Source organism: Lagenorhynchus albirostris, chromosome 14 (genome assembly GCF_949774975.1).
Source record: "Lagenorhynchus albirostris chromosome 14, mLagAlb1.1, whole genome shotgun sequence".
Lineage (NCBI taxonomy): Eukaryota > Metazoa > Chordata > Mammalia > Artiodactyla > Delphinidae > Lagenorhynchus > Lagenorhynchus albirostris.
The window spans coordinates 61,898,282-61,922,616 of record NC_083108.1 but is presented as its reverse complement, the minus strand read 5'-3'; the positions used below and the strand labels follow the sequence as shown (position 1 = coordinate 61,922,616).

Below are 24,335 nucleotides of genomic sequence, written 5' to 3'. Positions count from 1 at the left end.
CTTGAACGCCTCTGCCTGAATACTGGGGCAGGGAAAGCACTGGAACTGGGGTGCTCGCTCCTGGGCCTTGAGCAGTCATGGAGCCCTGCAGACATGGCACCAACACCTCGGACCCCCAGAGGCTCTGTTAACACCCTTAGCTCCTGTAGAATTCTTTCAAACCTACAGGAAGGGCTCGCGGAGGCAGCTGGCTGGGCTGAAGGAGACAGTGCGCCTCTGCTCGCCAAGCCACAGCCTTGGGGACACTCTGGCTGAGCAGGAGGGTGGGTTCTGGTCCCCAGCCTGGCTGGCCCCAAAGGCCCAGGACCCACCCTAGGAGACTCCAGGAGATGGTCAGTTCATTGTGGGTGCAGAGCAGGGGCTTTCGGGGAAGGTGGGGCTCCTGGGAGCCCCAGGTAAAGCTGACAGAGAACGAGATGAATGGCAAGAGGGCACGCTCTAGATCCCCCACCCCAGATCCCATCAGAGCACCTTGTGTGTTAGGAAATTTCACTTGAAGGACAAAACAAATGAAGCCATCAATGTCAGCCCTCGAAGGGACGAGCCCTTCTTTTTTAGGTGAAACCCTGCAGCCCTGTGAGGAGTGCTGAGCAGGTCCACAGGCAGGTAGGTGGCCACCCACTGCCCTGGTCAGGCCCCGGCTGCCCCCGCCTACATGTGCTTCCTGGTACTCATCGAGTCAGAGCTCTGGAGACCTCAGGGCCAGGGTGGGGAAAGCGACTGTGATAAAGACCAGCAAAGAAGCTTCTAAAAATAAAATGTGAAGTAAAGAAAATGATGCTTACGTAGCCCGCTTCCACACCATAATCAGTTTGTCATCTCCCCCAGAAGCTAAATACATCCCACTGTTTGACCACCGCACACAGTTCACACATGCTGGGAAGAAAAAAAAATAGGGTGATGAAAATCCAGTCGCCACGCTCATTTGCTTTGTGCAGTTTGGCAAGATGCAGAGGGTTTACAAAATCTAATCTATCTGATCTACTCAAGGTACCTACTGTGTGAGAGCCCCAGAAGAAAAATTCAGTTCACGCACCAACCTACTTGTGCTGTAAGAACAAATACCAGAGCAAAGTCTGGAGGGGAAACGCTACGTCATCTGAGAAGCATTAGTGCTTAATCAAACAGTCAATAGGAGAAGGCTTCTTTCCATGAAAACTGGTAAGTAACTAAATCTCAGGGCTGTCGAATGATGAGATGTATTTCTGAGTAGGGATAATTCTCAAAATGAGGGCATGTACTAAAAAGGCCAAGATGCCTTTCCCAGAACTTTCAGGGGAGCAGCTTGGTAGAGCATAAAACTTTGACTTCAAGCCACCTACCAGCTCTTTTTCCAAACTTGTCAACACTGCAGGTAGACTGGTCCTGCACTTATAAACTAAGGCCAGGAGAAATCCCTGTTGGCCCTGATGGGTCAAGAGCCTCTGGAGCCCCACAGCAGAAGGGACATTATCCAAGATGTGGTCCACACGTGGCCTGCGGGCACCTTGTGTTCTGGGGTGGAGGACGCCAAGGGGTGTGTCGGGAGAGCAGGAACACATAGCACACAGGGAGGGGGCATAACTGATAGTGGAGCATCTCAGTGGGCAGCTAGGTTGGAAACCAGAGCCTGATGCTCAAGGGCAGGAAACTAAGGCACTACAGCAGGAAAGGAAACTACAACACTGTCCAGTGGCCACAAGGGCCTGGCAAAGGGCCCCAAGTGACACGGCGGCCATCTGAGACATTTGGTGAGCTGTCTTTTGTGCACCCTTCCCCGGAACCCTACTGCTTCCAGGTCGCTGGCCCCAAAGCCCCATGGAATCAGGCAGTAACGACTCATGAGCAGGAAATCACCAGAGGTACCTGCAGACTGTCCAAAGATGGTTCTGTGGGCAGGCCGAGTCTTCTGCTGAATAACTCACCCAGGTGTGCAGCCAACATCTGTGCCTTCAGACAGCAGGCCGAGGGGAGCTACCGCCGCACGGGCCTTATCTCTCTAATTACAAACACACGTGCTAACCTTGGGCACTGTGCCAACACGCAAAGCCTGCAAAGGGCCACCCTGTAATACCTAAGTGATTGTCCATCTGGCAAAGCATCTTGGGGACATTTTCATCCTTCTCATCATCCTCCTGGAGGACTGGAGACATATTCCAGATTACAACCTTCCCAGAATCCTGTCCTGGAACGAAGGAGCAGAAACAACTCAATGTGTCAGGAGTGGCAATAGGAGCCTGTGACCCGCCCTCACCTAGCTGTCAGAAGTCAGGGCTGATAGATCAGCAGGATCTGAGTTACTATTATGTGTCACAGGGAAGGTGAACAAAAACAAGTGCCGCTGGGGACTGGAGGCAGTGGGCTCAGTAGGAGGCTGAGGCCAGCCTGGGTCTGCACTGAACTCTGGCCTGGTCTCTAACACAGGTCCACCAGGGGCCCCTAGGAGGTCCTCGTGCCCACCCAGAACCCAGACCCCTCATATGGAACCCAAAGAAGCTGTGCACAGGCACCCCCGCAACCTCCCCTCCCCTCTAGGTGCTGCTTGGGGTCCACTGCTGTTCCCACAGCTGACTGGACACTTTTGAGAACCAAGCCTGAAATGTGCCCTCAACACAGGGAAAGGATCGTTACCACCTTACCTGCCCTTTGCCATCACCTACAGATGGGAGGTCAACTAAAAGAGGGCATTTGAGGTTCCTGTGGTCATAAGCAGAAGTAGTACTCTGCTAAAAATATACATCTATGCATTTTAGTAATGTTTTCCATTACTGATAACTAAAAAAGGGCAACCTCTCACTAACTTTCTGTTACAGAAGGCAAAAACTAGTAAGTGCCTAGAAATGGACATGTCAGAATTACCATAAAGCACACCTGAAATGGCCTCTTGGCCAGTAGGTAAAAATATTTCCTCAACAGCTCCCAAGACCTCACTGTGCCAAGTCGGGCGGGAAGGTGCGCCCCCTCTCGTGGACAAGGACAAAACTCCGGCCCCCCAGCTAAGTCCAGAGCTCCTGAGTGACACAGTTGAATTCTTTTGAGCCCAGAAAAATAAGCTTCATGACTACATGACTAACTTCATAATTTAGCCACCTCCTCCCTTTTTCAAGGTGAGCAAATGCTACCAGAGACCTTGCCTCTGGGGCTGGGGCTTTGTCCACAGGACCACCGGCCACTCCCCATGCTCAGTAAGGTGGGGATGCAGACTGATTGTAATATGAACCTAGTCAGCAGGAATCTGCTGCCAAAGTAGTTACAGAGAGTATGCCAGAGCCACAAAGGGCTTAGATGTGACCTAGCACATCCATGCTGATGAGCAGCAGGCCCTCTCCCTCCTCCCAGCTCCTGGGCATCAGGAGACATGGGGTGAGGCGCAGGGCTGTGAGCGCTCCCTCCACTACCTGTGAACATACCTTGTCCTCCAGTTGCGAACTTGGTCCCGTCAGGGTGAATATCAACTGAAAAAATTGGCTTGCCTGGAAACAAAGAAAAAAAACACATAACATCTCTCTTGGCTTTTATTCATTGGAAAATAGCAGCAAGCTCAAACATTTAAAATATTGGTTATTCATGTAACGCCCCTAATCACTGCTCCTAGGGGAAAAAACAGGCTACCAATAAATCACCTGTGAGTTAAAAGACTTTCCAAGGGACATCGTATAGCTTAAAGTCTGAAAGTGGGACAAAGCATCCTGTCACTGCGGGACTGAGCCCGCAGACCCCGGCACTTACACTGAGGTCCACCGGACGAAAGCCCACCACCTGCCAGGTGTGCATGTTTGGAAAGACCGCGAGCTACTGGGGACAAGAGCCCTGAGTCACAGGGGCTGCACCTCAGCCATCTCCCCACCCAGGGATTTGTACTTGGCTGCAGCTGGGACACAGGTAGCCTGGCTCTTCTGCCTGGCCATCTGACAGCTGCGCAGGACCAGTGGCTGCAATGCATAGGCACCGCCTCCCTTGTCGTGACCCTGCTCCCAAAAGCCCCCCCACCCCGTGTGTTCTTGCTGCATTGACGTCCATGGAGAGTCGCCTTCTCAATGTCTCCTCCAGCTGAGCCTCCAGGGATGGCCCCATGGTGTGGTCAATCAGACAGTCAGTCCCTGCGGGGGAAGGACTGTGGTACAACACGGGCCCAGTCCCCCACCAGGGGCCCATGAAGCTGGATAGCCAGCTGGGCAGACCTGGCTGGCAAAGGCGCCACAGCAGACTATGCCTGTGCCCAGTGGGTGTTTGTCCAGCTCCCTGGCCTCCTTCAGCTTCTGGCCTGGGCCTTGGGAAGGTGGCTCAGAAATATTTGCTCAGGGACAAATGAGACAGTTGACAACGAACTGGACATCAGTGGTCGTTGATACAAAGGGCTGTTGCCAAGGGGTCTCTTAGTTGAGGATGCTTTCTCTGTCACCCAAGAGGTGGTGGCATGGACACTAGCATGAGGGTCACGAGCTCTGGAATCACGTGGCAGCAAGTGCGGGTTGGGCAGGGCCAGCGGTGGCTGCTTGAGAGCTGAAAGTCCTGCCAGGGCTCCCATGAGAGCACGGAAGATCAAGTGCTGGCACCAAAAGGCCAGCGTGGCCCCAGGCGGCACCCAGCTCACCCCACCTTCTTCTGGAGGGCCCACCCCCACTGTCAAGCTGAGAGTGAGCTTCCACAAGACCAGGGAAGTGCCTCCTCCCTCTATTGGTCATTATGCGGTCCTGGGGGAAGCAGCGGTGCAGGGCTATCAGCAAGCAGAGGCGCGAAATGCAAACGCCCTACTGCGTCTCCAGTAGCAGGGCAGTCACTTCAACAGCAAAGCCTCTACAACAGGCCCCGGTCCCTGAGCCAGAGCTCTACAGTGACAGGTCAAGTTCAGCCCAGCAGCTGCCGACCAGTCTTGAGCACACGCAGTGTGTTCAAAGCCATCCCCCGCACACAGGAAACTCAGTCCCAGGCCACTGTGAGCACTTGTTCCCGGGGTACGTGGGACGAGCCCCGACACAGCCGCACTCTCTCCAGCGCAGAGCAGCCGACCCGCCAGAGCTCTTCCTCTGCAGGCCAGACCCTAACAGTTCCCCCTTAACCTTCAAGAAAAGAGCCCAGAAACCATCCCCTGGGGGGCCCAGGAAGGCAGGTGCAGAGAGCACGGCGGAGAGGACCTGAAGGGCGCACACTCAGGCAGGCGGGGACACCTGCGCCCTCCTAGGCCAAGTGGCTGCCACCAATGACACCAGAGTCCCACATGCGCTGCTGGGAACGTGCCACCCTTTCCCCACAGGCTGAGTGGCTGGAGGGAAGCCGTTGTGAAGGTGGTTTCCTGCCACCTGCGCTGTGAGAAAGAGAAAGGACGAGTGGGGCCATGGGCCCAGCCACCCAGCGCCGAGACCTGGTGGGGCCCTGCTGGACGCCAGGGGACAGGGAGCAGCTGGCACCGCTAAGGCCTCGTGAAACTCCGAAGAGCAGGTGTCTCCAGGGGCAGGGGCTGCGACCCGGCCGTGCCTTCCTCCAGGGCCAGGGCCACGCGGGGGTCCGTCCGAGGGGCGCTGCCTTTCCAGGGCCAGCCCCACTGCTCCCCGGCCCCCCACTGCTCCTGGGCTTTTCTCAAACCAGCAGGCAGCATGGCCCGGGGCCTTCCCTCACTCATTTCACCACAAGGGGGAAACGGAGGTATGCAGAGAGGTCTGGAAAGTTGCCCAAGGCCACACAGCTGCCTGGTAGAGGCCAGGTATCTGGCCCCAAAGCCCAAGGAGTAAACTACCTGCCTGGGGGACACCCATCCCCGCAAAGCCCAGAGGGGAGAAATGAGGGCTAGTGAGCCAGAGGGAAGGCGGGCGAGAGTGTAAGCGTGAGCGTGCAGGACCGGGCCTGCTGCTCCGAGCATCGCCCTCGACTCCTCGGCTCTTTGAGCCTGTGTGCACCCCGCCCCCTGAATTTGGGCTGGCCCTGGACGCCTTTAACTAACAGAATGTGTGGCGGGCTTGCAAGGAAGCTTCATTCAACATCTGCCCTCTGGAGAGAGCCTGCTGCCATGTAAGAAGTCCAACTCCGCTGAGACCATCCTGCTGAGACGAGGCCCCAGCTGGCCACACGGAGTGAGAAGTGGGCCTCAAGGCCAGGCCCCGGGGCCCCTGGTGAGCTGTTCCAGCCCCGGGCTGCTCAAGCTGCCCCAGTAGAGCCCGTGAGGAGCTGGGATGAGCTGGCCCCACCGAGCCCTGCCAAGAGCAGCATCACAAACGATAATAAAGCCGTTGTTTCAAGCCAGCAAGTTTGGGGGTGGTTTGTTATACACGAGATAACCCAAGATGCCAGTTCATTCACTGTTCTGCTTAAGCCAACCCAAGCTGACCATTTATCATCTTAACCAAGAAAGTTCCAGCTCAGCCAGCATCAGTCTTAAGTGGCCACCAGTGAGGAGCATCCACCAGCCCCCAGGGTGCTGGTTAGCTCCTGAAGTCTGTATTCCCTCCTGGAGCGCATCAAAGTCACTTGCCTACAAGTCACGGGCCAGCCTGACCCCCCAAGAACATACAGAGCCCAAGGGCTCCACTGCACAGGTACCAATCACAGCCCATCCTAGGAGCTGACACTGGGCTAAGCAGACAGAAAGTAAAGATACAGAAGCCTGGCCCTGCCCAGGGAGCGCCAAAACGTAGACAACATGAACCTCACAGCTAAGTCCAGTGACAGAGGTCTGCACGGGTGGGGAGCCACCTAACTCATCCTGGGGTCTTCCTGCAGAAATCACAACTGCCCCAAGTCCCCAAGGTTGAGAAGTCAGTGAAAGAGTGGGTGAGGGGACCCCCAAGACGAGGGGATGTGGCATGGAATCAAGAATAGGTCCGACCTGCCACTGTGCAGTGCAGCATGGGCAGAGTGGGGAGGGAGCCAGACAGACAGGCAGGGTGCCACCAAGGAGTGCAGACCTTCCCAACTGCCACTCTGGGGCAAGGGCATTAGCTGTTCAGACAGAGAGGGAATTGCTAAGCTGGAGGGCAGTGGGATGCCAGAAATGGGGGTTGGGAACAGGCCTGGGCTTGGGCAGTAAGCGCCCATGGGTTGGATCCTCAGTCCCGCTGCTCACCAGCTCCACAGCCTCGAGCAAGTTACTTAATCTTCCTCTGCAGTTTCCTAATCTACAAAATGGGGAGGCCACAGTCACCCTGACCAGCACCTTGCAAGACGGATTAAGATGCCGAGTCACATGCTTCTGAGGCCTAAGTCTCACGTCTGTTTCTGAGATCAGGGTGCACCCCAGTGAGGGGCGTGGCTGGCATAACTGTCTCCTCTTGCAGTGATGCGCCCCGGGGACACACAAAAGTGGACCTAGAGGAGGCCACCGGCATGGTGCTGGCTGTCCACCCACTAAGGCAGTGGACCTTCTAGCCCCAAGGAGAGCAGTGGCTCACATGTCCTCCTTTTTCTAAAGGGCTCTTGGCGGTGGAGCTGAAGGAAGGGATGCTGTGGCTGGACTAGTTCGAGAACTTTCCATGTGGCCCAGCACAAGGACAAAGATGAGCTCCCAACCCCCTCCAGTGTTCAGCTCCTCTTTGTACAGAGACAGAGACAAAAGTTAAATTAACACACTCCCTGGACCCTTAGAGCTGTCAGTACCCAGCACTCTCTCCCCCGACACCCACCAACCCATTCTCCTCAGCTCTGCTTCCAGGTCGCCCCTCCTTGACACCTTTGGGGACCCCTCCTCAGCGCACACAGAGCACCCCGCTTCCACACTCTCCTGTCTGTGTGTGCTGATCTGAGGACTGCAGTACAGATTCTCGTCATCGGGCAGAAAAGAGTGAGTTACAGAAGCTGGGTTTTAGCCAGGGCGCTCAGATAGAATCCTCCTTCCTGGCTTCAGGGAGCTTCCCAGAGGAGCGGAGTGCTGGCGGGGAGAAGTGGGAGGAAGCACGGAGGGCAGACAGGCCAGCTGCCTGCTATGCAGCCAGAGGGCCTCTGGCCTTTACACTCTGACGGCTCACGGGGCAGAACTGACTGGAAGTCCCTTAGTGCATCGTGCTCGCGAGGAGTTTGTGGAGGGCGAGGCCTCCATTCACTGTGTGCTGTGCCCATATGACCCAATAATACTTGGTTCTAACAAATTTTGGTAAATTTGTAATTAGACGTGAAACATGGGAAAATGTTTGAAACATTTATTAAGTGAAAAAGAAGTTACAAAACAATATTAAAATATAAGGTGGGTGCAAAAGACATGATCTTATGTGTAAAAAACCCTAAAGATTCCACAAAATAAACAAATTTAGTAGAGCTGAAGGATACAAAATCAACAAACATCAGCTACATTTCTACACATTAACAGTGAAAATCCAAAAGAAACAAAACAATTCTATTTAAAATAGAATCGAAAAGAAAATATACTTAAAAGTAAACTTAACAAAGGTCAAAGACTTGTACGTGAAAACTAGAAAACAGTGCCGAGACAACCAACAGAAACACAAATAAATGGAAAAACAGCCCATCTTCATGAATTGAAGACTTAATATTGTTAAGATGTCAGTAACATCCAAAGCTGTACGGATTTAATGCAATCCCTGTCAGAACTGCAATGACTTTTTTTTGGGTGGGGGGGGCAAAAACAGAAAAACCCATCCTAAAATTCATATAGAATCTCAAGGGACTCCAAATAGCCAAACAAATTCTGAAAAAGAACAAAGTGGGAGGTCTTACACTTGGCTGATTTCAAAATTTACTACGGGGCTTCCCTGATGGTGCAGTGGTTGAGCGTCCGCCTGCCGATGCAGGGGACACGGGTTCGTGCCCGGGTCCAGGAAGATCCCACATGCTGCGGAGCGGCTGGGCCCGTGAGCCATGGCCGCTGAGCCTGCGTGTCCGGAGCCTGTGCTCCGCCAACGGGAGAGGCCACAACAGTGAGAGGCCTGTGTACCGCAAAAAAAAAAAAAAAAAAAAAAAAAAAAAAAAAAAATTTACTACGAAGTTATAGTAATCAAAAGAGTGTGTTACTGGCATGAAGACACACAGACCAATGAAATAGAATACAGATTTTCAAAAAGGCTGCCAAGGCCATTCAATACAGCAAAGGACAGTCTCTTCAACAAGTGGTTCAAGGAAAACTGAATATCCACATGCAGAAGAATGAGCCTGGACCCTTACCTAACACCATCTACAAAAATTAACTCAAAATGGATCAAAGACCCAAAGGTTGAACCTAACACTATAAAAATTCTTAGAACAAAACAGGGAAAAAGCTTCATAACATTGGATTTGGCAATGATTTTTTTAGATATGATAGCAAAGGCACAGGCATTAAGAGAAAAAATAGACAAACTGGATTTCTTGAAAACTTTTGCCCATCAAAGGATACTATCAACAGGATAAAAAGGCAACCCACAGAAAATACTGGCAAATTACATATCAGATAAGGAATTAATGTCCAGAATATATAAAGAACTCCTAAAACTCAATACAAAAAAAACAAAAAAAGAAAAGTAAAGTAAAAATAACAAGTGCTGGTGGGGATGTGGAGAAATTGGAACTCTGTACTCTGCTGGTGGGAATGAAAAATGGTGCAGCTGCTGTGGAAACCAGTATGGCAGTTCCTCAAAAAATTAAAAATAGAATTACCTGTGATCCAGCAATTCCACTTCTGGGTTTACACCCAAAGGAATTGAAAGCAGGGTCTTGAAGAGATATTTGTACACCCACATTCATAGCAGCTTTATTCACAACAGCTAAGAGGTGGAAGTAACCTCATGTCCATCGATGGATGATGGATAAATAAAATGTGGTATGTCCACACAATGGAATATTATTCAGCAATAAAAAGGAAAAATTCTGACACAAGCTACAACATGGATGAACTGTGAAGACATTATGTTAATTTGCATAAGCCAGTCACAGAAGCACAAATACTGTATGATTCCACTTATATGAAGTCCCTAGAGGAGTCAAATTCATAGAGACAGGAAGTAGATGGTGGTGCCAGGGGCTGGGGGAGGGGGAACTGGGGAGTTACTGCTTAATGGGGACAGAGTTTCAGTTTTGCATGATGAACAGGTGTGGAGATTGGCTGCACAACAATGTGAACATACAGAACACTACTGAATTATACACTTAAAAGATGGTTAAGATGGTAAATTTTATGTTATGGTTTACTTTGTCACAACTTAAAAAAATGCTAACCAAAACCAAAGCAAACCACATAAATATGTATACAAGCTGGAGGGGCGTGGGAGGGAGGTGGGTATGGTTGTAAAGGTGTTCGAACCATTTGGTCTTGACTGCTGTGGATACATGAACCCTCACAGGTGCAAAGCTGTGTGGGACTCAGCAGCCACCCCACACAGATGAACGCTACAAGTAAGAGTGGGCTCTGAGTGAGGCAGGTGGGGTCTGTCAACATCATTGTGACATCAGACTGCAGCTTTGCAAAACGTCACCCCTGGGAGAAACTGGGCAAAGTGTACAGAGGATCTCAGCTGCGTGGGAATCTACAACCACCCCAATTAGGAATAAATGTGCATATGTACACATGAAGCCTGTTTTCTAAAAACTGCATATATGTCTGTGTCTGATAAAGGTAAACATCAAAACACCAGTGGCTGTCATCATGAAGCGGATGCTTTTCTCGTGCAGGTGACAGTGCGCACGTCCCACAACCAGCAATCTCTCTGGAGGGAACCCTGCACCTGAGCTCTCTGCTCTCTGTGGGGCAGGAAACCCCTCTGTCCAGCTGCCTGCCTGCCAGGCCTCTAGCCCTCACATCGCCACAAGCAGCTCCTGGTCTTCCCGCCCAAACCTGCCATCTCAGTCAAGGCCTCACAACAGCCACACGACTCGCGACTTCTCCGGCCTCAACTCCAGACCAGCCCCTGCCCCCACTGGTAGTCCAGCGCCCGCTTCCTCTCCACTCCCACCCAGCGCCCACCCTGGCTCTTTCCCTCCTGCCTCCGTTCCCTGCACTGAGGCCTCCCCTGACCACCCAGCTTGGCACAACAACCCCCTAACACTGATCTACTTTCCCACGTACTGTAGGTGTCGCTTCCTTTATTGCACGTCTGTCTACTCTGCCCACCGGAATGTAAAGCCCAAGAGCTGAGTCACTTTTGTCTGCTTAGTCACGGGGTCTCCCCAGGGCAGCGACACACAGTAGGCACTCCATAAACACTTGATGTTGTGAAAGGCTGGGCAGAGGCCCCCAGTTCTAACACACATTCCATGTCACTAGCATCCCAATCCTGGGAAGGTGGGCTCCTCCTGACTGAGGGAGGACTCATGTTGGCGAACCCCTGCAGGGGAAGCAGAGCCCTGGCTGCACAGAGCCGTCTGCAGCTGGGACCTCCACCGCTTCAACCACAACTTCTTGGTCTCCCTAAGTCAGCACCACTGCAGGGACACCTCAGGTGTCAGGTGCCTGAGACATTCAAAACACAGCACAGGAAGGAAGCTGGAGCAACCGTTGTTGGGTTGGGTGGTTTTTTTTTTGCGAGGGGCGGGGTGGGGGGAGGGTGGGCCATGAACTAGAGTTGAAGAAAGTGCAGGTATATCATTTACAGACCTCCTCACATCTCCTGCAGCATTTGCCAACACACAATCAAGAAGGCTTTGGGGCTTCCCTGGTGGCGCAGTGGTTGAGAGTCCGCCTGCCGATGCAGTGGACATGGGTTCGTGCCCCGGTCCAGGAAGATCCCACATGCCCTGGAGCGGCTAGGCCCGTGAGCCACGTTCGCTGAGCCTGCACGTCCGGAGCCTGTGCTCCGCAACGGGAGCAGCCACAACACTGAGAGGCCCGCGTATCACACACACACAAAAAAAAAGTTTTGGTGTTTTTTCATACTCTTTTCTCCTCTAATTTTACAGAACACAGATATTCCTTAAAAGGTATCTGCAAGATGAATTTCTATAAATAGAGTCATCCCTCCTTATCTAGATCCACTAGAGAATTAAGAGCAGTTAAGAACAACTTTCCAGGCTTCCCTGGTGGTGGAGTGGTTAAGAATCCGCCTGCCAATGCAGGGGACACAGGTTCGAGCCCCGGTCCAGGAAGATCCCACATGCCACGGAGCAACTAAGCCCACACACCTAGAGCCCGTGCTCTGCAAAAAAGAGAAGCCACCGCAATGAGAAGCTCGCGCACCACAACGAAGAGCAGCCCCTGCTCGCAGCAACTAGAGAGAGCCCACGCGCAGCAATGAAGACCCAACACAGTCAAAAATAAAATAAATTAAAAAAAAAAAAGAACTTTCCCATAGAGGAGAAAGTTTGTTTAACAACAACCACAACTAAGAAAATAACACTATAGTTAATAATACTGTATTGCATATTTGAAAGTTGCTAAGAGAATAAATCTTAAAAGTTCTCATCAGGAAAAAATAATTCTTTATGTGAGGTGACAGATGTTGACTTATTGCGGTGATCATTTTGCAATATGAACAAATATTGAATCATTATGTTGTACACCTGAAACTAATTAATGTACGTCAATTAAAAAAAGAAAAAAGAAAAACAACAACCCTACAATATCATTTAAGTGGAAAATGCATGGTAACACTTCAGCTGTCTGAAGGGAGGCTACTCAATAAAAACACTGGATTTATTATGATATCGGGCATTTGGCTAAGATCCTGAACAACCCAGGTACCTTTATAATGTGGTATGCACACTAAACAAAATGTGTTACCCAGTGATTTTTTCCAAATGGTCTGAAAGACCATATTAAAAAGTTTTAACAATGTGTTCTCCTTTTTGTATTTTCTAACTTTTTCTAAATTGAACAGGCATTACTTTTATAAGAAAAATTACTTTACATTTTCCACATTACAAGTATAAAGTCACAAAGTGCTCCATTATCCAGATTCTCACACACCATTAACGTACCCTAGAGCAATCAGATTGGCAATGGACACAGCCAAAAACAAAGCAGCCGTCCTGTTCCTCAATAGCAGCTCCAGCTCAGAGCCCTGGTGCTTCAGGAGGAGGAGGCTGAGGTCCCTCAACATACAGGCGCTTCGGGAAGGCCTCTTGCGGGGCCGGACTTGGTCACCCCACGTCACTGAACCTGGCTCCTCCTCCCCATCTGCTCCTTCACAGTCTTACTGATCCTACGGGCTCCCCTTCCCCCCCATCTCACACCCCACATTTGACCTGATGACTACATTCACTACTGTAACTCTAATTTTCTGGGGAGGTGCAAACATTCTGTATCTTGAGTGGGGAACAGGTTACAGTGTACCTGTTTGTCAAAACTCACCATGTCTGTGCATTTCACTATGTAAATTACACTTCAACACCAACATGTGTGTATGTGTTTATGTATACCCCCCCCACCACACACACACTCACTGCACCACCACTGCCCTGGCCACCTCTGGATCATTGCCACAGCCTCTTCCCAGGTCCTCCAGCTCCCGCCCTTGCCCCCATGCCCGCTGCCCAGCCGAGTCCCAGTGCAGTGGCCAGCAAGATCTGAAAGCATGCCAGGTGTGGGACTCCTCTACTCGAGCCGCATGGAGGGCCCGTGTGTGCGGGTCCTCCAGCCAGTCCACTGCTCACTTGGCCTCACCTCCTGCTGCTCATGCCTCCCAGTGTTGCTCCCACATCCTTGCTCTTCCTCAGACCCACCAGGCAAGCTTGCTCTGGCCATTCTCGCTGCCTGAAATGCTCCTCCCACAGAGGGCCGCCTTCCTCACCTCCATCAGGCCTAGGAGGTTGCCATGATGCCCTGTCCAGGTGCCCTCCCTCCAGGACTGAAACACGCCCCCCACCCCCCCAGCTGTGGGAGTGTTTACAGCCTGTGACAGCTCCTCAGCGGAAGAATTGCTTTGACCAAGATCAGGTCTCCTGGCAGGGACAGCCTGCACCCGATGACTGTGGATGTGGGAGTATAAAGGCCTGAGCCCCTCATCCCAATTCGGGACAACTCTGAAGGGCTCACCCAGCCCCCCAGCAGGGCCAGTTGCAGCTTCTGCGGTACCTGCATTACCGACCAGCTCCTACCTGTCCAGCCCTGCTTCCCTCACGCCCCGCAGGTGGGGAGTCCAAGAGCACCCCAGGTATGTCTTGGGCACACACACATCCAGCTCACCGCCTGCTTCCTGCAACGAGGTCTCTGCTCACATGTTACCTTCATCATTCAGGCTTCCCCAAAGAACCTTATTTAAACTCCTCCCACCCTACCCCTACCCCAGGGCTTTCTCCCGCACTCACCCACCTACCACTCTCGTTTATAAGGCCTGCCCTCTGTCACCTCACTAAGCTCCCCTCCTGCATCTCCTTTTCTCCTTACAGAAACTTACTGTCTCAGTTCCCATCTGCCAACTGTACTGTCAGGAATGTTTTCTTTCTGCAGCAAGTCAGAGAGAATTTCAAGGGTAACCTACTAAGTCACGTGACAAGTCCTGAGAAGGGTTGGCTTCAAGGTTCATTCACAGCAGCATAAGCAGCCACTCCTTCCACCTTCCCCTCCTGTCATCCTCGGTGCGAGCCCTGTCCTCAGGGTCACAGGCTGGCTGCCACACACAGACGCAGTGAAATCCAGGAGAAGAGAGATGGGCCTCTCAAGCATCTCTTCTTACCTGATTATTCCCCAGAAACCCCGAGCAGACATCCCCTCCCGGTCCTACTGCCTAGAATGGCATCACATGGCTGTTCCCCAACGAGGCCTGGGCACTCACCCACACTCCAGCTCAGGGCTATCAAGACCCTGAAGAAGAGGGCAGACAAGAGGAAAACCCTGAGGTTCTGATGGAAAGGAAGAAGTGGGTGGGCGTCCAGTGTCCACGACATGCCCTCCCTGCTCTTTAATGACGTGGACGAACCGATGGCCTGCTCCCGCCTCCAGGTGTTGCTGCTCGTCTCGGCAGGATAAAATGTGCTTGCATCAATGTATGGTCCCCTGGGCTCATTCCAGACCCATGTTTCATGAGCCAGACACCTCTGCAGTCCACAGGCAAACACCCTGGATGAACAGGGTAGCCTCGTACCTCTGGGGAAAAGGAGGGGTCAAGGCAGGCAGCAGGTCCCCTCAATGGCCAAGGCCAGGCACTGCCCAGAGGTCCCTCCCAGCTGTGTAACTTCAATTCAACTCATAAGGTGAAAACATCTTTTTAACCACTCCTTAAATTAAAAGAAATATTTAAGAAAACCTCATTTCCTAGCCCTCAACTCTACTCTGTTCTCAGCATACTGAAGAAATCAACTCTGAGCGTCTCCAATCTACAAAGCTACCTGCCTCTACCCCGTGTGCACCTCTAACACTGACCTCCCTGCCTCCATCAGGGCCTCTCACCTAGGCCCAGGGAATGTCTACCAGCTCCTCTGGGGCCTTCCAACTACATCCAGCCTCCTCAGAAACGCCCCATGCTCCCCTATCGCAACCCCCAGAAGGAGTCCAAGCTTCTAGGCAGGTGCTCATGGCTCTGCCCTGCAGCCCCACCTGCCATCACCCGCGCAGTCTCTGTGCTAACATGCTCCACACGCCAGCGCTCCCTGGGCCTCCACTCCTGATGCTCCCACAGCAGTGGCACCTCCTCTGCCTCACAGTCCTCCTGTGGTCCAGACCCAGCCCAAGGGCACCCACAGACCACACCCTCCTCCCCAGGCTACCCTCTGCCCTGCATTCTAGAATGTGGTCTGTTCCCCTCTCCCACCTGGCACAATTTTCCGTGCACAGGGAGCATCTTTTTACCTCTGATCCCCACAGAACTTCTCTCCAGAAGGGTTCAACGTTCAGTGTATAAATCAGTGTAAATCCCACAAGTGTATTATCTAAGGCAAAATCCCACCCAGTTTTCTTCCGAATCCTCTTCAAATATATTTTGGTTATTTTTAAAAATCACTCTACTGTCTTCAGGTGTTAAGTCAGTGTGACACTGTGAAGAGAGTGTGCATTTCCTGAGCCTTCGCAGGTGAGCAGGCAGCAGCCAAAGCAGCTGTTACTCGCTTCATTTAACAGACCAGGATAAGAGACGTAAAGAACCTTCTGTAACACACTTTGGTGAGCAGCAGAGCACAGAGACTCAAGAACAGGACTATCTGACTCCAAAATAATAGGCAAATTCCTTGTCCTCAAGAAGCTTACAATCTAGTTGGATGGATGAAAAGGCCAAATAACGATACAAAGGTACTCTCACCTAGAGCAGTTTCCCAGCCTCGGCACTATGGACGTTGGGCCAGGAGACTGTTGCAGAGGAGCATCCATGAGGCTGCAGAGCATTCTAGTTCAGCAGCATCCTGTCCTCCACCTACATTCCACCCCCTCCAGCTGCGAAAACCAAAAATGTCTCCAGACTCTGGCCTGTTTGAGAAGCCCTGATCTGGGCCAACTGCACAGGTTACCTGAATGACCAGGGCAGTCACAAAACGTCACTACCGGGATCCCTCCTGGCCTGCTCTCAGAGCAGCTGTGCAGAGCCTTTCCACACCCAGGCCAGCTTCATTACTGGGTCATCCTTCCTCGAGTTTCCCCTTCAAACTGACATTCATTATCACTCAGGTGCAGGACATGCCTCAGAAGAATGTCTTAAATCCTTTGTGGAATGAGAAGAGGTAGGGAAAAGAATCCAATTATAGGACAGGAGAAAAAACACATGCCATAAAGCAATGCAGTTAACTGACAAATTATCCCATTATTGAAAATTTGCCATACACCTTTTTACAACACTGCCAGGAGAATGAACTCAAAGGAGAATGAGTGTCCTTTCAGTCCTGGCCCTTCTGGTTAGAATGGGCTTCACTAAAGAGCTGTGCATGAACACCACAAGAATTCCAGGAAAACTCTCAGGGACAAAGGCCCTGCGATGGGAAGAACCATGAATCTCAATGATTCTCAACATACAAACTGCATTTTCCTACAACCAAAAACCCAATTGCTTTCAGTTTCTAACAAATATATGGTGATAACCTAACTTAGAAATAAACCTTACTTTAGCCAAGCCTAAAATAAAATACATAAGGAATGCCATATCCAAGAACACAGAGTAAAACACGTGTGTGTGTGTGTGTGTGTGTGTATGTATGTGTGTGTGTGAACAATGCCTGGCACATAGCTTCAACTTTACCAAGGCCCAGAAAGTGGAGTCACAAGCCCAACAATCTACAACTAATAAATGATGACATCTTGAATCCAGTCTGATTCCATGCTCAAAGCTCATTACCATGACATGACTTCAATATTTAACCCATCACCTTAGAACAGTGATTCTCAACTGGGGGTGACCTGGCCAACAGAGGACACTAGCAATGTCTGGAGACAGTTTCTGTTGTCACAACTCTGTGTGTGTGTGTGTGTGTGAGAGTGAAGATGCTACTGGCATCTGGAGGGCAGAGGCCAGGGATGCTGCTAACATCCTACAACACAGATTGGTCTCCACAACAGTTATGTGGCCCAAAATGTCAATAGTGCTGAGACTGAGAAACCCTCCCTTAGAGGAAAGGTCTCACTACTATCATCAGCCAGAAAAACGAAGACTGAGAACACACCTGCACCCAACAAACACTTCTCTCTCTGCTTTCAATTTGCCCGCTTACACTATTTGATGAATCCTGCCACCTCAGGGAAAACGCAGGGCTCTCTGCTCCCTCCTTCTTCAGGCTTTCAGACCCCAGAAAAAGTATGTTCGCGCTGCATAATCAGTCAGGAGACTGAATGCAGAGTCAGGAAGCCAGAAAGTGCAGTGATGCTCTCTCCAAACCACCACGGTCTTTTGGGTCCCTTAATCCAAAGCATGTTCGACTTTACTGGCCACCACCCACCACTTGGGCTCCTGGCTAAGCAGCGCTCGCCCCCAGCAGCTCCCCCTATTCACCAGTCTTTAAAGGACAGCTCAGTACTGATCCAGACCATCTGTATGTCCTTCAGGAGAGAAGTAATTTACCCGACAGTCCTGAACACTCAATGAGACGGGTGATTCCAGGAGATTTTAAAAGAAAGGAAACCTGACAAAGAACAGGTTTAAAAAAGTCTCAATTTCTTCTATTATCTCGGGGAGCACTTTGTCTTCCTTCCCAAGCAAATACCACAATCACGCTACAAAGAAGGCAGGGCAGATACTATCAGGTTCTACTAGAGGACAGTGGAGAGGCTGCGGCAACAAGAGGCCCCAGGCCCACAGCTCAGCCCACCCTGCCAGGCGGGGACTACTGGCTGCGGCCTGGCTGCAGACTCTCCCTCGTTTGTGCCTAAACAATAGCTTAAGCATCCTGACTTACTTGTGCCTACACAACATAAAACTTGTGTCCTACAAAGGAGCTTATCACGAAGTTATAAATTACATGGTAGAAGGAAGGCTGGAGAAGGGTACACAACACACACAACCTCATCTAGGCAGTGTCAAAATGAAAATTCCTTCAGACTTCACTTGCACAGCAAACTAGCTCATCGTAAAAACTTTTCCCTTCCTGATTCACAAGCACCATAATTTATAATTACTGAACATTTGCCCAGTTCTCCAGGGAAAGATCTCACACTACACGTCAGGAAATGCGCTTGGAGACCAACACAGGAGAAATGAAACCAGAGTTCACTGCTTTTGCTTTCACATACTGTCAACCCAGCTGTCTTAGTAAGTTATGGCAACCTCAGCTCTCTTACCTGCTCAGCCAACGTTTATCGCAGACCCTCTATGTGAAAGGCACTGCTGAGTGTGGCAGGGAATGCAGAGGGGAGCAAGGCAGTCTGCACCCTAGGGGCACAAGGAATGTACACCCACAGGGACAGAGCGCGTCTAGTGGAGTAACTCAAGAGGAATGGTAACAAAAGGAAAAGGGGACCTCACCTGGGCCCTGAAAAACGAGAAGGATGTCGTGCTAGAAAATGGAAAGGCTGCAGCAATAGAAAGCAAGCATCTTGAGATCAAGTTCAAAACTAAAAAGCAACACACTTAGGAAAGGCAAAAGCATCTACCCAACTTGTTCTAAAAGAAAACTAGCTCCCTCTAGTCGCACAGCAAACTAGAAATGAGGAACAAGACAGAATCAGGGTGACTCTTTGCCTACCAGCAGTCGGGCCATCCAGGTTGCGGGCCCTCAGCTGGAGTATTGCTCCCTGAGCTCACTGCTACCGGCAGGGGATGGGGGCTCGCTCCCCTCACCTTCCTAGGGGGCGAAGGCCAACTCCTGCAGCAAGTGTGCGAGCCAGGTAGAACAACAGCAAAACTGCTGGTTACCGCGCTTCTCTGTACCAGAGTCTCTTCCCTACCAGAGGACTGGATGAGTCCGCTCCCTGGGTGTGCTTTAGGGCCGCTGCCCCAGAGCTAAGGCAGGCCCTCTCCGAGCACACACCTGTGCCCCGTGGGCCCCATCCGAGTTGCCCTCATGCTCCAGCTCAGTGTGAACGTAATTCCTCGGGCTGGGGGATCTCAGCCCAGAATCACGGTCCCCCACCTAAAGCACTGTCACCAGATCCAGTCCCTCTGGCATGGAAAGACGTGCCCATTCCAGGTCTACACCCCGCTACTGAAAGGCCACTCCGCTCCAGTTTCACACACTGGACCGTCCTGGCACATCCCGGCCGGCGCCCAGGGCCGCTCCCCTAACCCTGCCCGGACCACGGGCGGGTGGCCGAGGGCTTGGAGCAAGGGCCGGGGCGAGGGCGAACGTGGCCGAGCACGTGCCCGGCTCCCGGTCTCCTCGCGCGAGGACAAAGTCCGCGACCGCCGGCCCCGCGGCGCGGGCACCGGGCACTCGGCGTCGGAGCGAGGCGGGCAGGCCTGCGCGCGGCTCCCACCTGGCTCCACACCACGGCCCGTCTCCGGGCTCGGTCCCCCGCGACCCCCGCGCGCACTCACCATTGTGGTTGACCCAGGTCGGCTTCAGGAGCTTCATTGTTCGGCCGCCGCCGCCGCCGCCGCCGGGCTGAGGCGAGAGCCGCGTCCCTCAGCGCGCCCGGGCCATGGAGCCGCCGCCGCCCGCGCCGCCCGCCCTCCAGCCGCCGCCCGCCCCCCGCCCTCAGCGCCGCCGCGCCATCGTCGGCCCGCGACCCCCGCCGCCGCCGCCGCCGCCGCCGCCGACCCCCGCGCTCGGCCGCCGCCGCCGCCGCCACAGCCGCATCCCCCGCGCCGCTCCTCCTCCGGCGGCTCCCGGGCAACGCCGGAAGTCACGGCGCGCACCTGCCAAACAGCCCCGGCGGGAAACCGCTCCCCGCGCTCACGGGCCGCCCAGCTCCTCAGCCGGCCGGGCGGGAAGGCGGCTCCTCTTCGGGTCCGCCCCGCACGGCCGCAAGCGAGGGGTCGGCCGGCAGGGAGCGCGCGGACGGGCGAGCGTGACCTGGGGTGCGCCCCGGCCGGGCGGGGCCGGGCGGCGCAGACGGCCTCGCCGCTCTGCCCGCCGGTGCGGAGCCGACTAATTAACAGGCTTCCGCCGCCCCCAGCGCGTGTTCATTTGTCGCCCGCGAGCGCAGGCCACGTGCCGCGCCGGTGCAGCCACCGCGGCCCGGCTCCGACGTCGGCGAACGAGCCGGAGCGTTTACTGGACGCCCAGGCCGCCTCTCGTGCGCGGACTCTTAGCCCCCTCGGCCCCGCTGCTGGTCTCGGCCCTCGCGGGGCGCAGGCCGAGCGGCTAGGGAGAGGCAAGGGAGCGGCGCCCGCGGGAAGGAAGCCCCTGATCGGCGCGAGGTGCGAGGCGCCGGGCGCGGGGCGGGGCCACGTTGGAGGCAGGGCTAGTAGCGGCGGCCGGAACGCGGGAGCGCGGGGCTGCGCGGCTGTCGGACCCGAGAGCGGCGCACCGCGGGCCGGACCGCCTAGGGGCGCGCGCCCGGAAGCGGCCGTCGGCGACCGGGAGGCATGGCGGCCGCGGCCCTGAGGGCGGCTCTGCGCCCGCCGAGCCGGTGAGCGCGGAGAGGCCGGGGCGCGGATGCGCGGGGACGCGGATTGAGAGCTTCCCTGCTGGCCTTGGCGGTCTCACCCCGTAGTTACGGGGCTCGTGAGTGACCTTAACGGGGAAGCGGGCGTTGATACACACTCGGTCTCTTCCAGGCTCCTGGGAGCGCGGCCGACGCAGACGAGGGACGCGCACCAGCGGGCCTCGTTGCTGTCGTTCTGGGGACTCGTGCCCATGAGGTAACCCGGCCGCGGGCCCGGCCTGGGGGCTCGCGCACGGGAACCCAGCGAGCAAGGATGCTCGATGTTCAGTCTGCGAAGTTTCTCAGTTAAATTTAGATGGATGCCCTTATGTCTTTTCATATGAAATACTGTTAAATTTGTAATCAGAGATCAAAAGTTAAATGCAAAAGCGGTTTAAAGAAAAGTTATTTAGCTCTCAAGGGATTCTTGTGTAAAATTTTAAAGAGCACAGACAGCTCTTCCGTTTCTTACTCTCCAGAAAGGTGGGGGGAGGTGAGAGGATTCTTTTTTCCACCTGGGACCCTGAATATTTTCTAGGGACTTAACTCATAAAACTCAGTCTTGATGCTCGAGATTCGGTTGTTCTGAATAGTAACTTATCAGCATAGGAGATGTGTTCCTGAGGGTAAATCAGGCTTTTGTCCGTGCTCGAGAATAGGGAAATTTGTTAAGAAATCTCAGAAAGTATAAACAGGAACTTGCCAGTTATTTTTATTATACTCTCTTAGTCAAATCATTTTTATAAATCACAAATCCATTTAAAATGTGAGTAACGAGCTTCTAACGGATAACAAGAAGGTCCTATAGTGTAGCACAGGGAACTATATTCTATATCCTGAGATAAAGCATAATGGAAAAGAATATAAAAAAGAATGTATATATGTATAAATGAGTCACTATGCTGTACAGCAGAAATTAACACATTGTAAATCAACTATACTTCAATTAATAAATAAATAATGTAACGAGCTTCTAATTCATCAGTTTGGTATTTTCACTTTTCAGTGCTATCCCAAGGCCCACCTGAAACCCCTCACTAAAGATGAGCACTTCCCTTTAATTTATACCCTGACATCCCACGGAGGTTTTCCACGCCTTCCTGGGTTGACCGTGCCCACATAGTTCTCATAAGGACCCCCCGTGGAGGCCGTCTCCCTGCCACACTCAGCATGGGAGGCCAGGCCCACACGGTCCTTTCCTGCGGGAGAGCTCGGTACAAGTTTGCAGGCACTTTCCCTAGTGCCATGTCTCTACACGTTCACGAGGCCAAAGAGGAAAATGTTTAGTGTTTGCTTTATCCTTTAGAGCAGAACCTCTGCAAAAGAAGAAGAAGGTGGACCCTAAAAAAGACCAGGCAGCAAAGGAGCGCTTGAAAAAGAGGATCCGACGACTGGAAAAGGCGAGCCAGGAGCTCGTTCCCATTGAGGATTTTATCACGCCCGTTAAGTTCTTAAATAAAGCGAGGTACGGGCCCTCTAGGGTTGAGGTCTTCAGAGCAAAGGAGTTCTGTGACTGTCAGGAAGTTCTGTCTGCACTTCACACCTGTAATGGGAAGGGGTCATAGGCTTGGGCTGGCTTGGCCCTGTTCTGAGTCCTCTTCTCCTGGATTGTCTCATGGGAGGTGGAGAAAGCATTCCTGGGCGCTGCTCCTGAATGGCTGATTCTGGGAAGGAAGCTCAGGGCAGATGCTGGAGCAAGTTTGGAGTGTTGCTCTTGCAGGAGTTTAGCTGTGACTGACAACTGGGGCCCTGGGCCTGCAGCTCTTACCCCTTCCTGCTGGTAGGAAACCCTTAGCCTCCTGCTCTAGGATGCAAATGCTCAGAGCTGGGATGTGTCATGTGTGGGGTTGGTGGGATTGTTGCCTTCTTGTCAGAAGTGCGTACCATTTATAAAGTAGTACCTCACCATGTAAGTGGGACAAGGCAGGTGCTTTTTTGGGTCTCCAGGGCTGATACAGGCTTTGACTCCCTGGGATATTGGTGTCCGTTTTCATAACACCATTTGACTTTTCTCCAAAGCCACGTTTCCCCACCAGCAGGCTCTGCTTGGCACAGAGGACGTGCTGCCACAATCTGCTGAGAGCACTGTTGTTTCTTTTCTTCACGTAAAGAAAATGGCAGTGGTTCCAGGTGTCAGTTGCCGCTGCTGCCACATCCAACATTCTGTCCCTTAATTTGTCCCTAAGTTCCATCTGCGTCTGGCAGTGGGGACACTCGGGTCCCGTGCAGTCGGTTGGCGCCCCCAGGTTCATGCCCTTGGCTCTGTGTTCCCAGGCAGCGGCCGCCAGTGGAACTCCCCTTTGAAGAGAACGAGCGGAGAGCCCTGCTTCTGAAGAAATGGGCACTGTACAAGCAGTGTGAGCATGAGATGGAGAGGGGCGCCATTGCGTCCCTGCTTGAGGCCCAGCGGGAAGCTCTGCAGGAGCTGAAGCTCACGGCCCCAGAACTCCATGCCGAGGCCACCAAGCGGGACCCCAGTCTGTTTCCCTTTGAGAGACAAGGGCCAGACTACACACCGCCGATCGCCAACTACCAACCCCCGGAAGGCAGGTACCACGATATCACCAAGGTGTACACACAGATGGAGTTCAAGAGATAGAGCTGCAGGCAGCTGCCCTCAGGACGCTGCCGTTGGGAGCCTGCACCCCCAGGCTCAGGCCTGCTGTGAATAAATGCATTTAACCAAGTGTCTGTCTTAGGTCAGAGTCACAGTTAATTTACCTGAGCATGCACGGGGGTTGGGGAGGCTGCCCTTCTTGGCCTGGTACTGGGGAGAGGAAGGCCAAAACATTGACCACTGCCCTCCAGTGAAAAGGAGGATTCCAACTGTGTGGGGCAGACGCCACCAGCAAGAGGCACAAAGTGACCCCAGGAACGGAGGTGAAGGACATGCAGCTGTGCTGTGTGTTGCCTGCACCTGGAGGAGAGGCAGGGCTGGCTCTGGGTTTCAAGCTGGGGGGTATGGGGGAGGCTGAGAAGAGTGTCGAGTGGCAGGGACCCCACTGCGTGAGGCCATGTGTCCTCCAGGAGGGTATGACGCCTGGCCGGGCAGAGGCTGCTGTTAGTCTGGAGCAGGGAGTATATGAGTGAGCTCTGGCACCAGAACAAAACACCACAGACCAAGGAGCTGAAACAACTCACATTTATTTCTCTCAGTTCCAGAGGCTGGATGTCCAAGATCCAGGTGTCGGCTGGGCTGGTTTCTCCCAAGGCCTCTCTCCTTGGCGTGTAGACAGCCATCTCGCGCACCCACGTGATCATCCCTCTGTGTGTCTGTGTCCTGATTTCTTATAAGGACACTAGTCATTGGATTAGGGCCCACCCACACAACCCCATTTCACATTAAGCACCTCTTTAAAGATCCATCTTCAAATAGTCTCACTCAGAGCGCCAGGGGGTTAGACCTTCCCCAGAGGAGCTGGGGGTACATAATGCAGCCTAACAGGGTGCAGTGTAGGCAGAGGTCCACTTGTACCCCTTGCATCACCACCTCAGAAAGGCTTTGGTTCTTCACCACCTTAGTGCAAACAAACCAGCGGAACACTCCACCTGAGTAAGAATTCAGATT

General features: G+C 53.0%; 2 protein-coding genes across 5 annotated transcripts in view; one reads left to right on the top strand and one right to left on the bottom strand.

Moving 5' to 3' along the window:
* LOC132503921 (protein HIRA) overlaps nucleotides 1–19,835 on the bottom strand; it is a 74,361-nt gene extending 54,526 nt beyond the window's left edge. For 3 of the 4 annotated variants that reach the window (XM_060120813.1, XM_060120814.1, XM_060120818.1), the window contains exons 1-4: nucleotides 19,716–19,835; nucleotides 3,390–3,452; nucleotides 2,054–2,164; nucleotides 786–876 (exon numbers count right to left, since the gene is read on the bottom strand). In XM_060120813.1, the coding sequence (XP_059976796.1) occupies nucleotides 786–876; nucleotides 2,054–2,164; nucleotides 3,390–3,452; nucleotides 19,716–19,752 (302 nt within the window). In that variant the 5' untranslated portion in view covers nucleotides 19,753–19,835. Of the gene's footprint in view, nucleotides 1–785; nucleotides 877–1,845; nucleotides 1,979–2,053; nucleotides 2,165–3,389; nucleotides 3,453–19,715 lie in introns of those variants that run through there. The other variant, XM_060120815.1, reaches the window with a different exon arrangement.
* Nucleotides 19,836–20,602: 767 nt separating this feature from the next.
* Nucleotides 20,603–23,454, top strand: MRPL40 (mitochondrial ribosomal protein L40). The gene is made up of 4 exons (XM_060170493.1): nucleotides 20,603–20,752; nucleotides 20,901–20,984; nucleotides 22,074–22,232; nucleotides 23,042–23,454. Exons 1-4 carry the CDS (start codon nucleotides 20,709–20,711, stop codon nucleotides 23,364–23,366), a joined length of 612 nt encoding a protein of 203 aa, XP_060026476.1. The 5' UTR covers nucleotides 20,603–20,708; the 3' UTR covers nucleotides 23,367–23,454.
* Nucleotides 23,455–24,335: the final 881 nt, after the last annotated feature.

What these genes read in the sequence shown, in the direction of transcription:
- MRPL40 (XM_060170493.1), top strand. Translation starts at nt 20,709, where the DNA reads ATGGCGGCCGCGGCCCTGAGGGCGGCTCTGCGCCCGCCGAGCCG. An exon ending in GCTCTGCGCCCGCCGAGCCG is followed by an intron (nt 20,753 to 20,900) that starts GTGAGCGCGGAG and finishes GGTCTCTTCCAG; the next exon opens with GCTCCTGGGAGCGCGGCCGA. An exon ending in AAGTTCTTAAATAAAGCGAG is followed by an intron (nt 22,233 to 23,041) that starts GTACGGGCCCTC and finishes CTGTGTTCCCAG; the next exon opens with GCAGCGGCCGCCAGTGGAAC.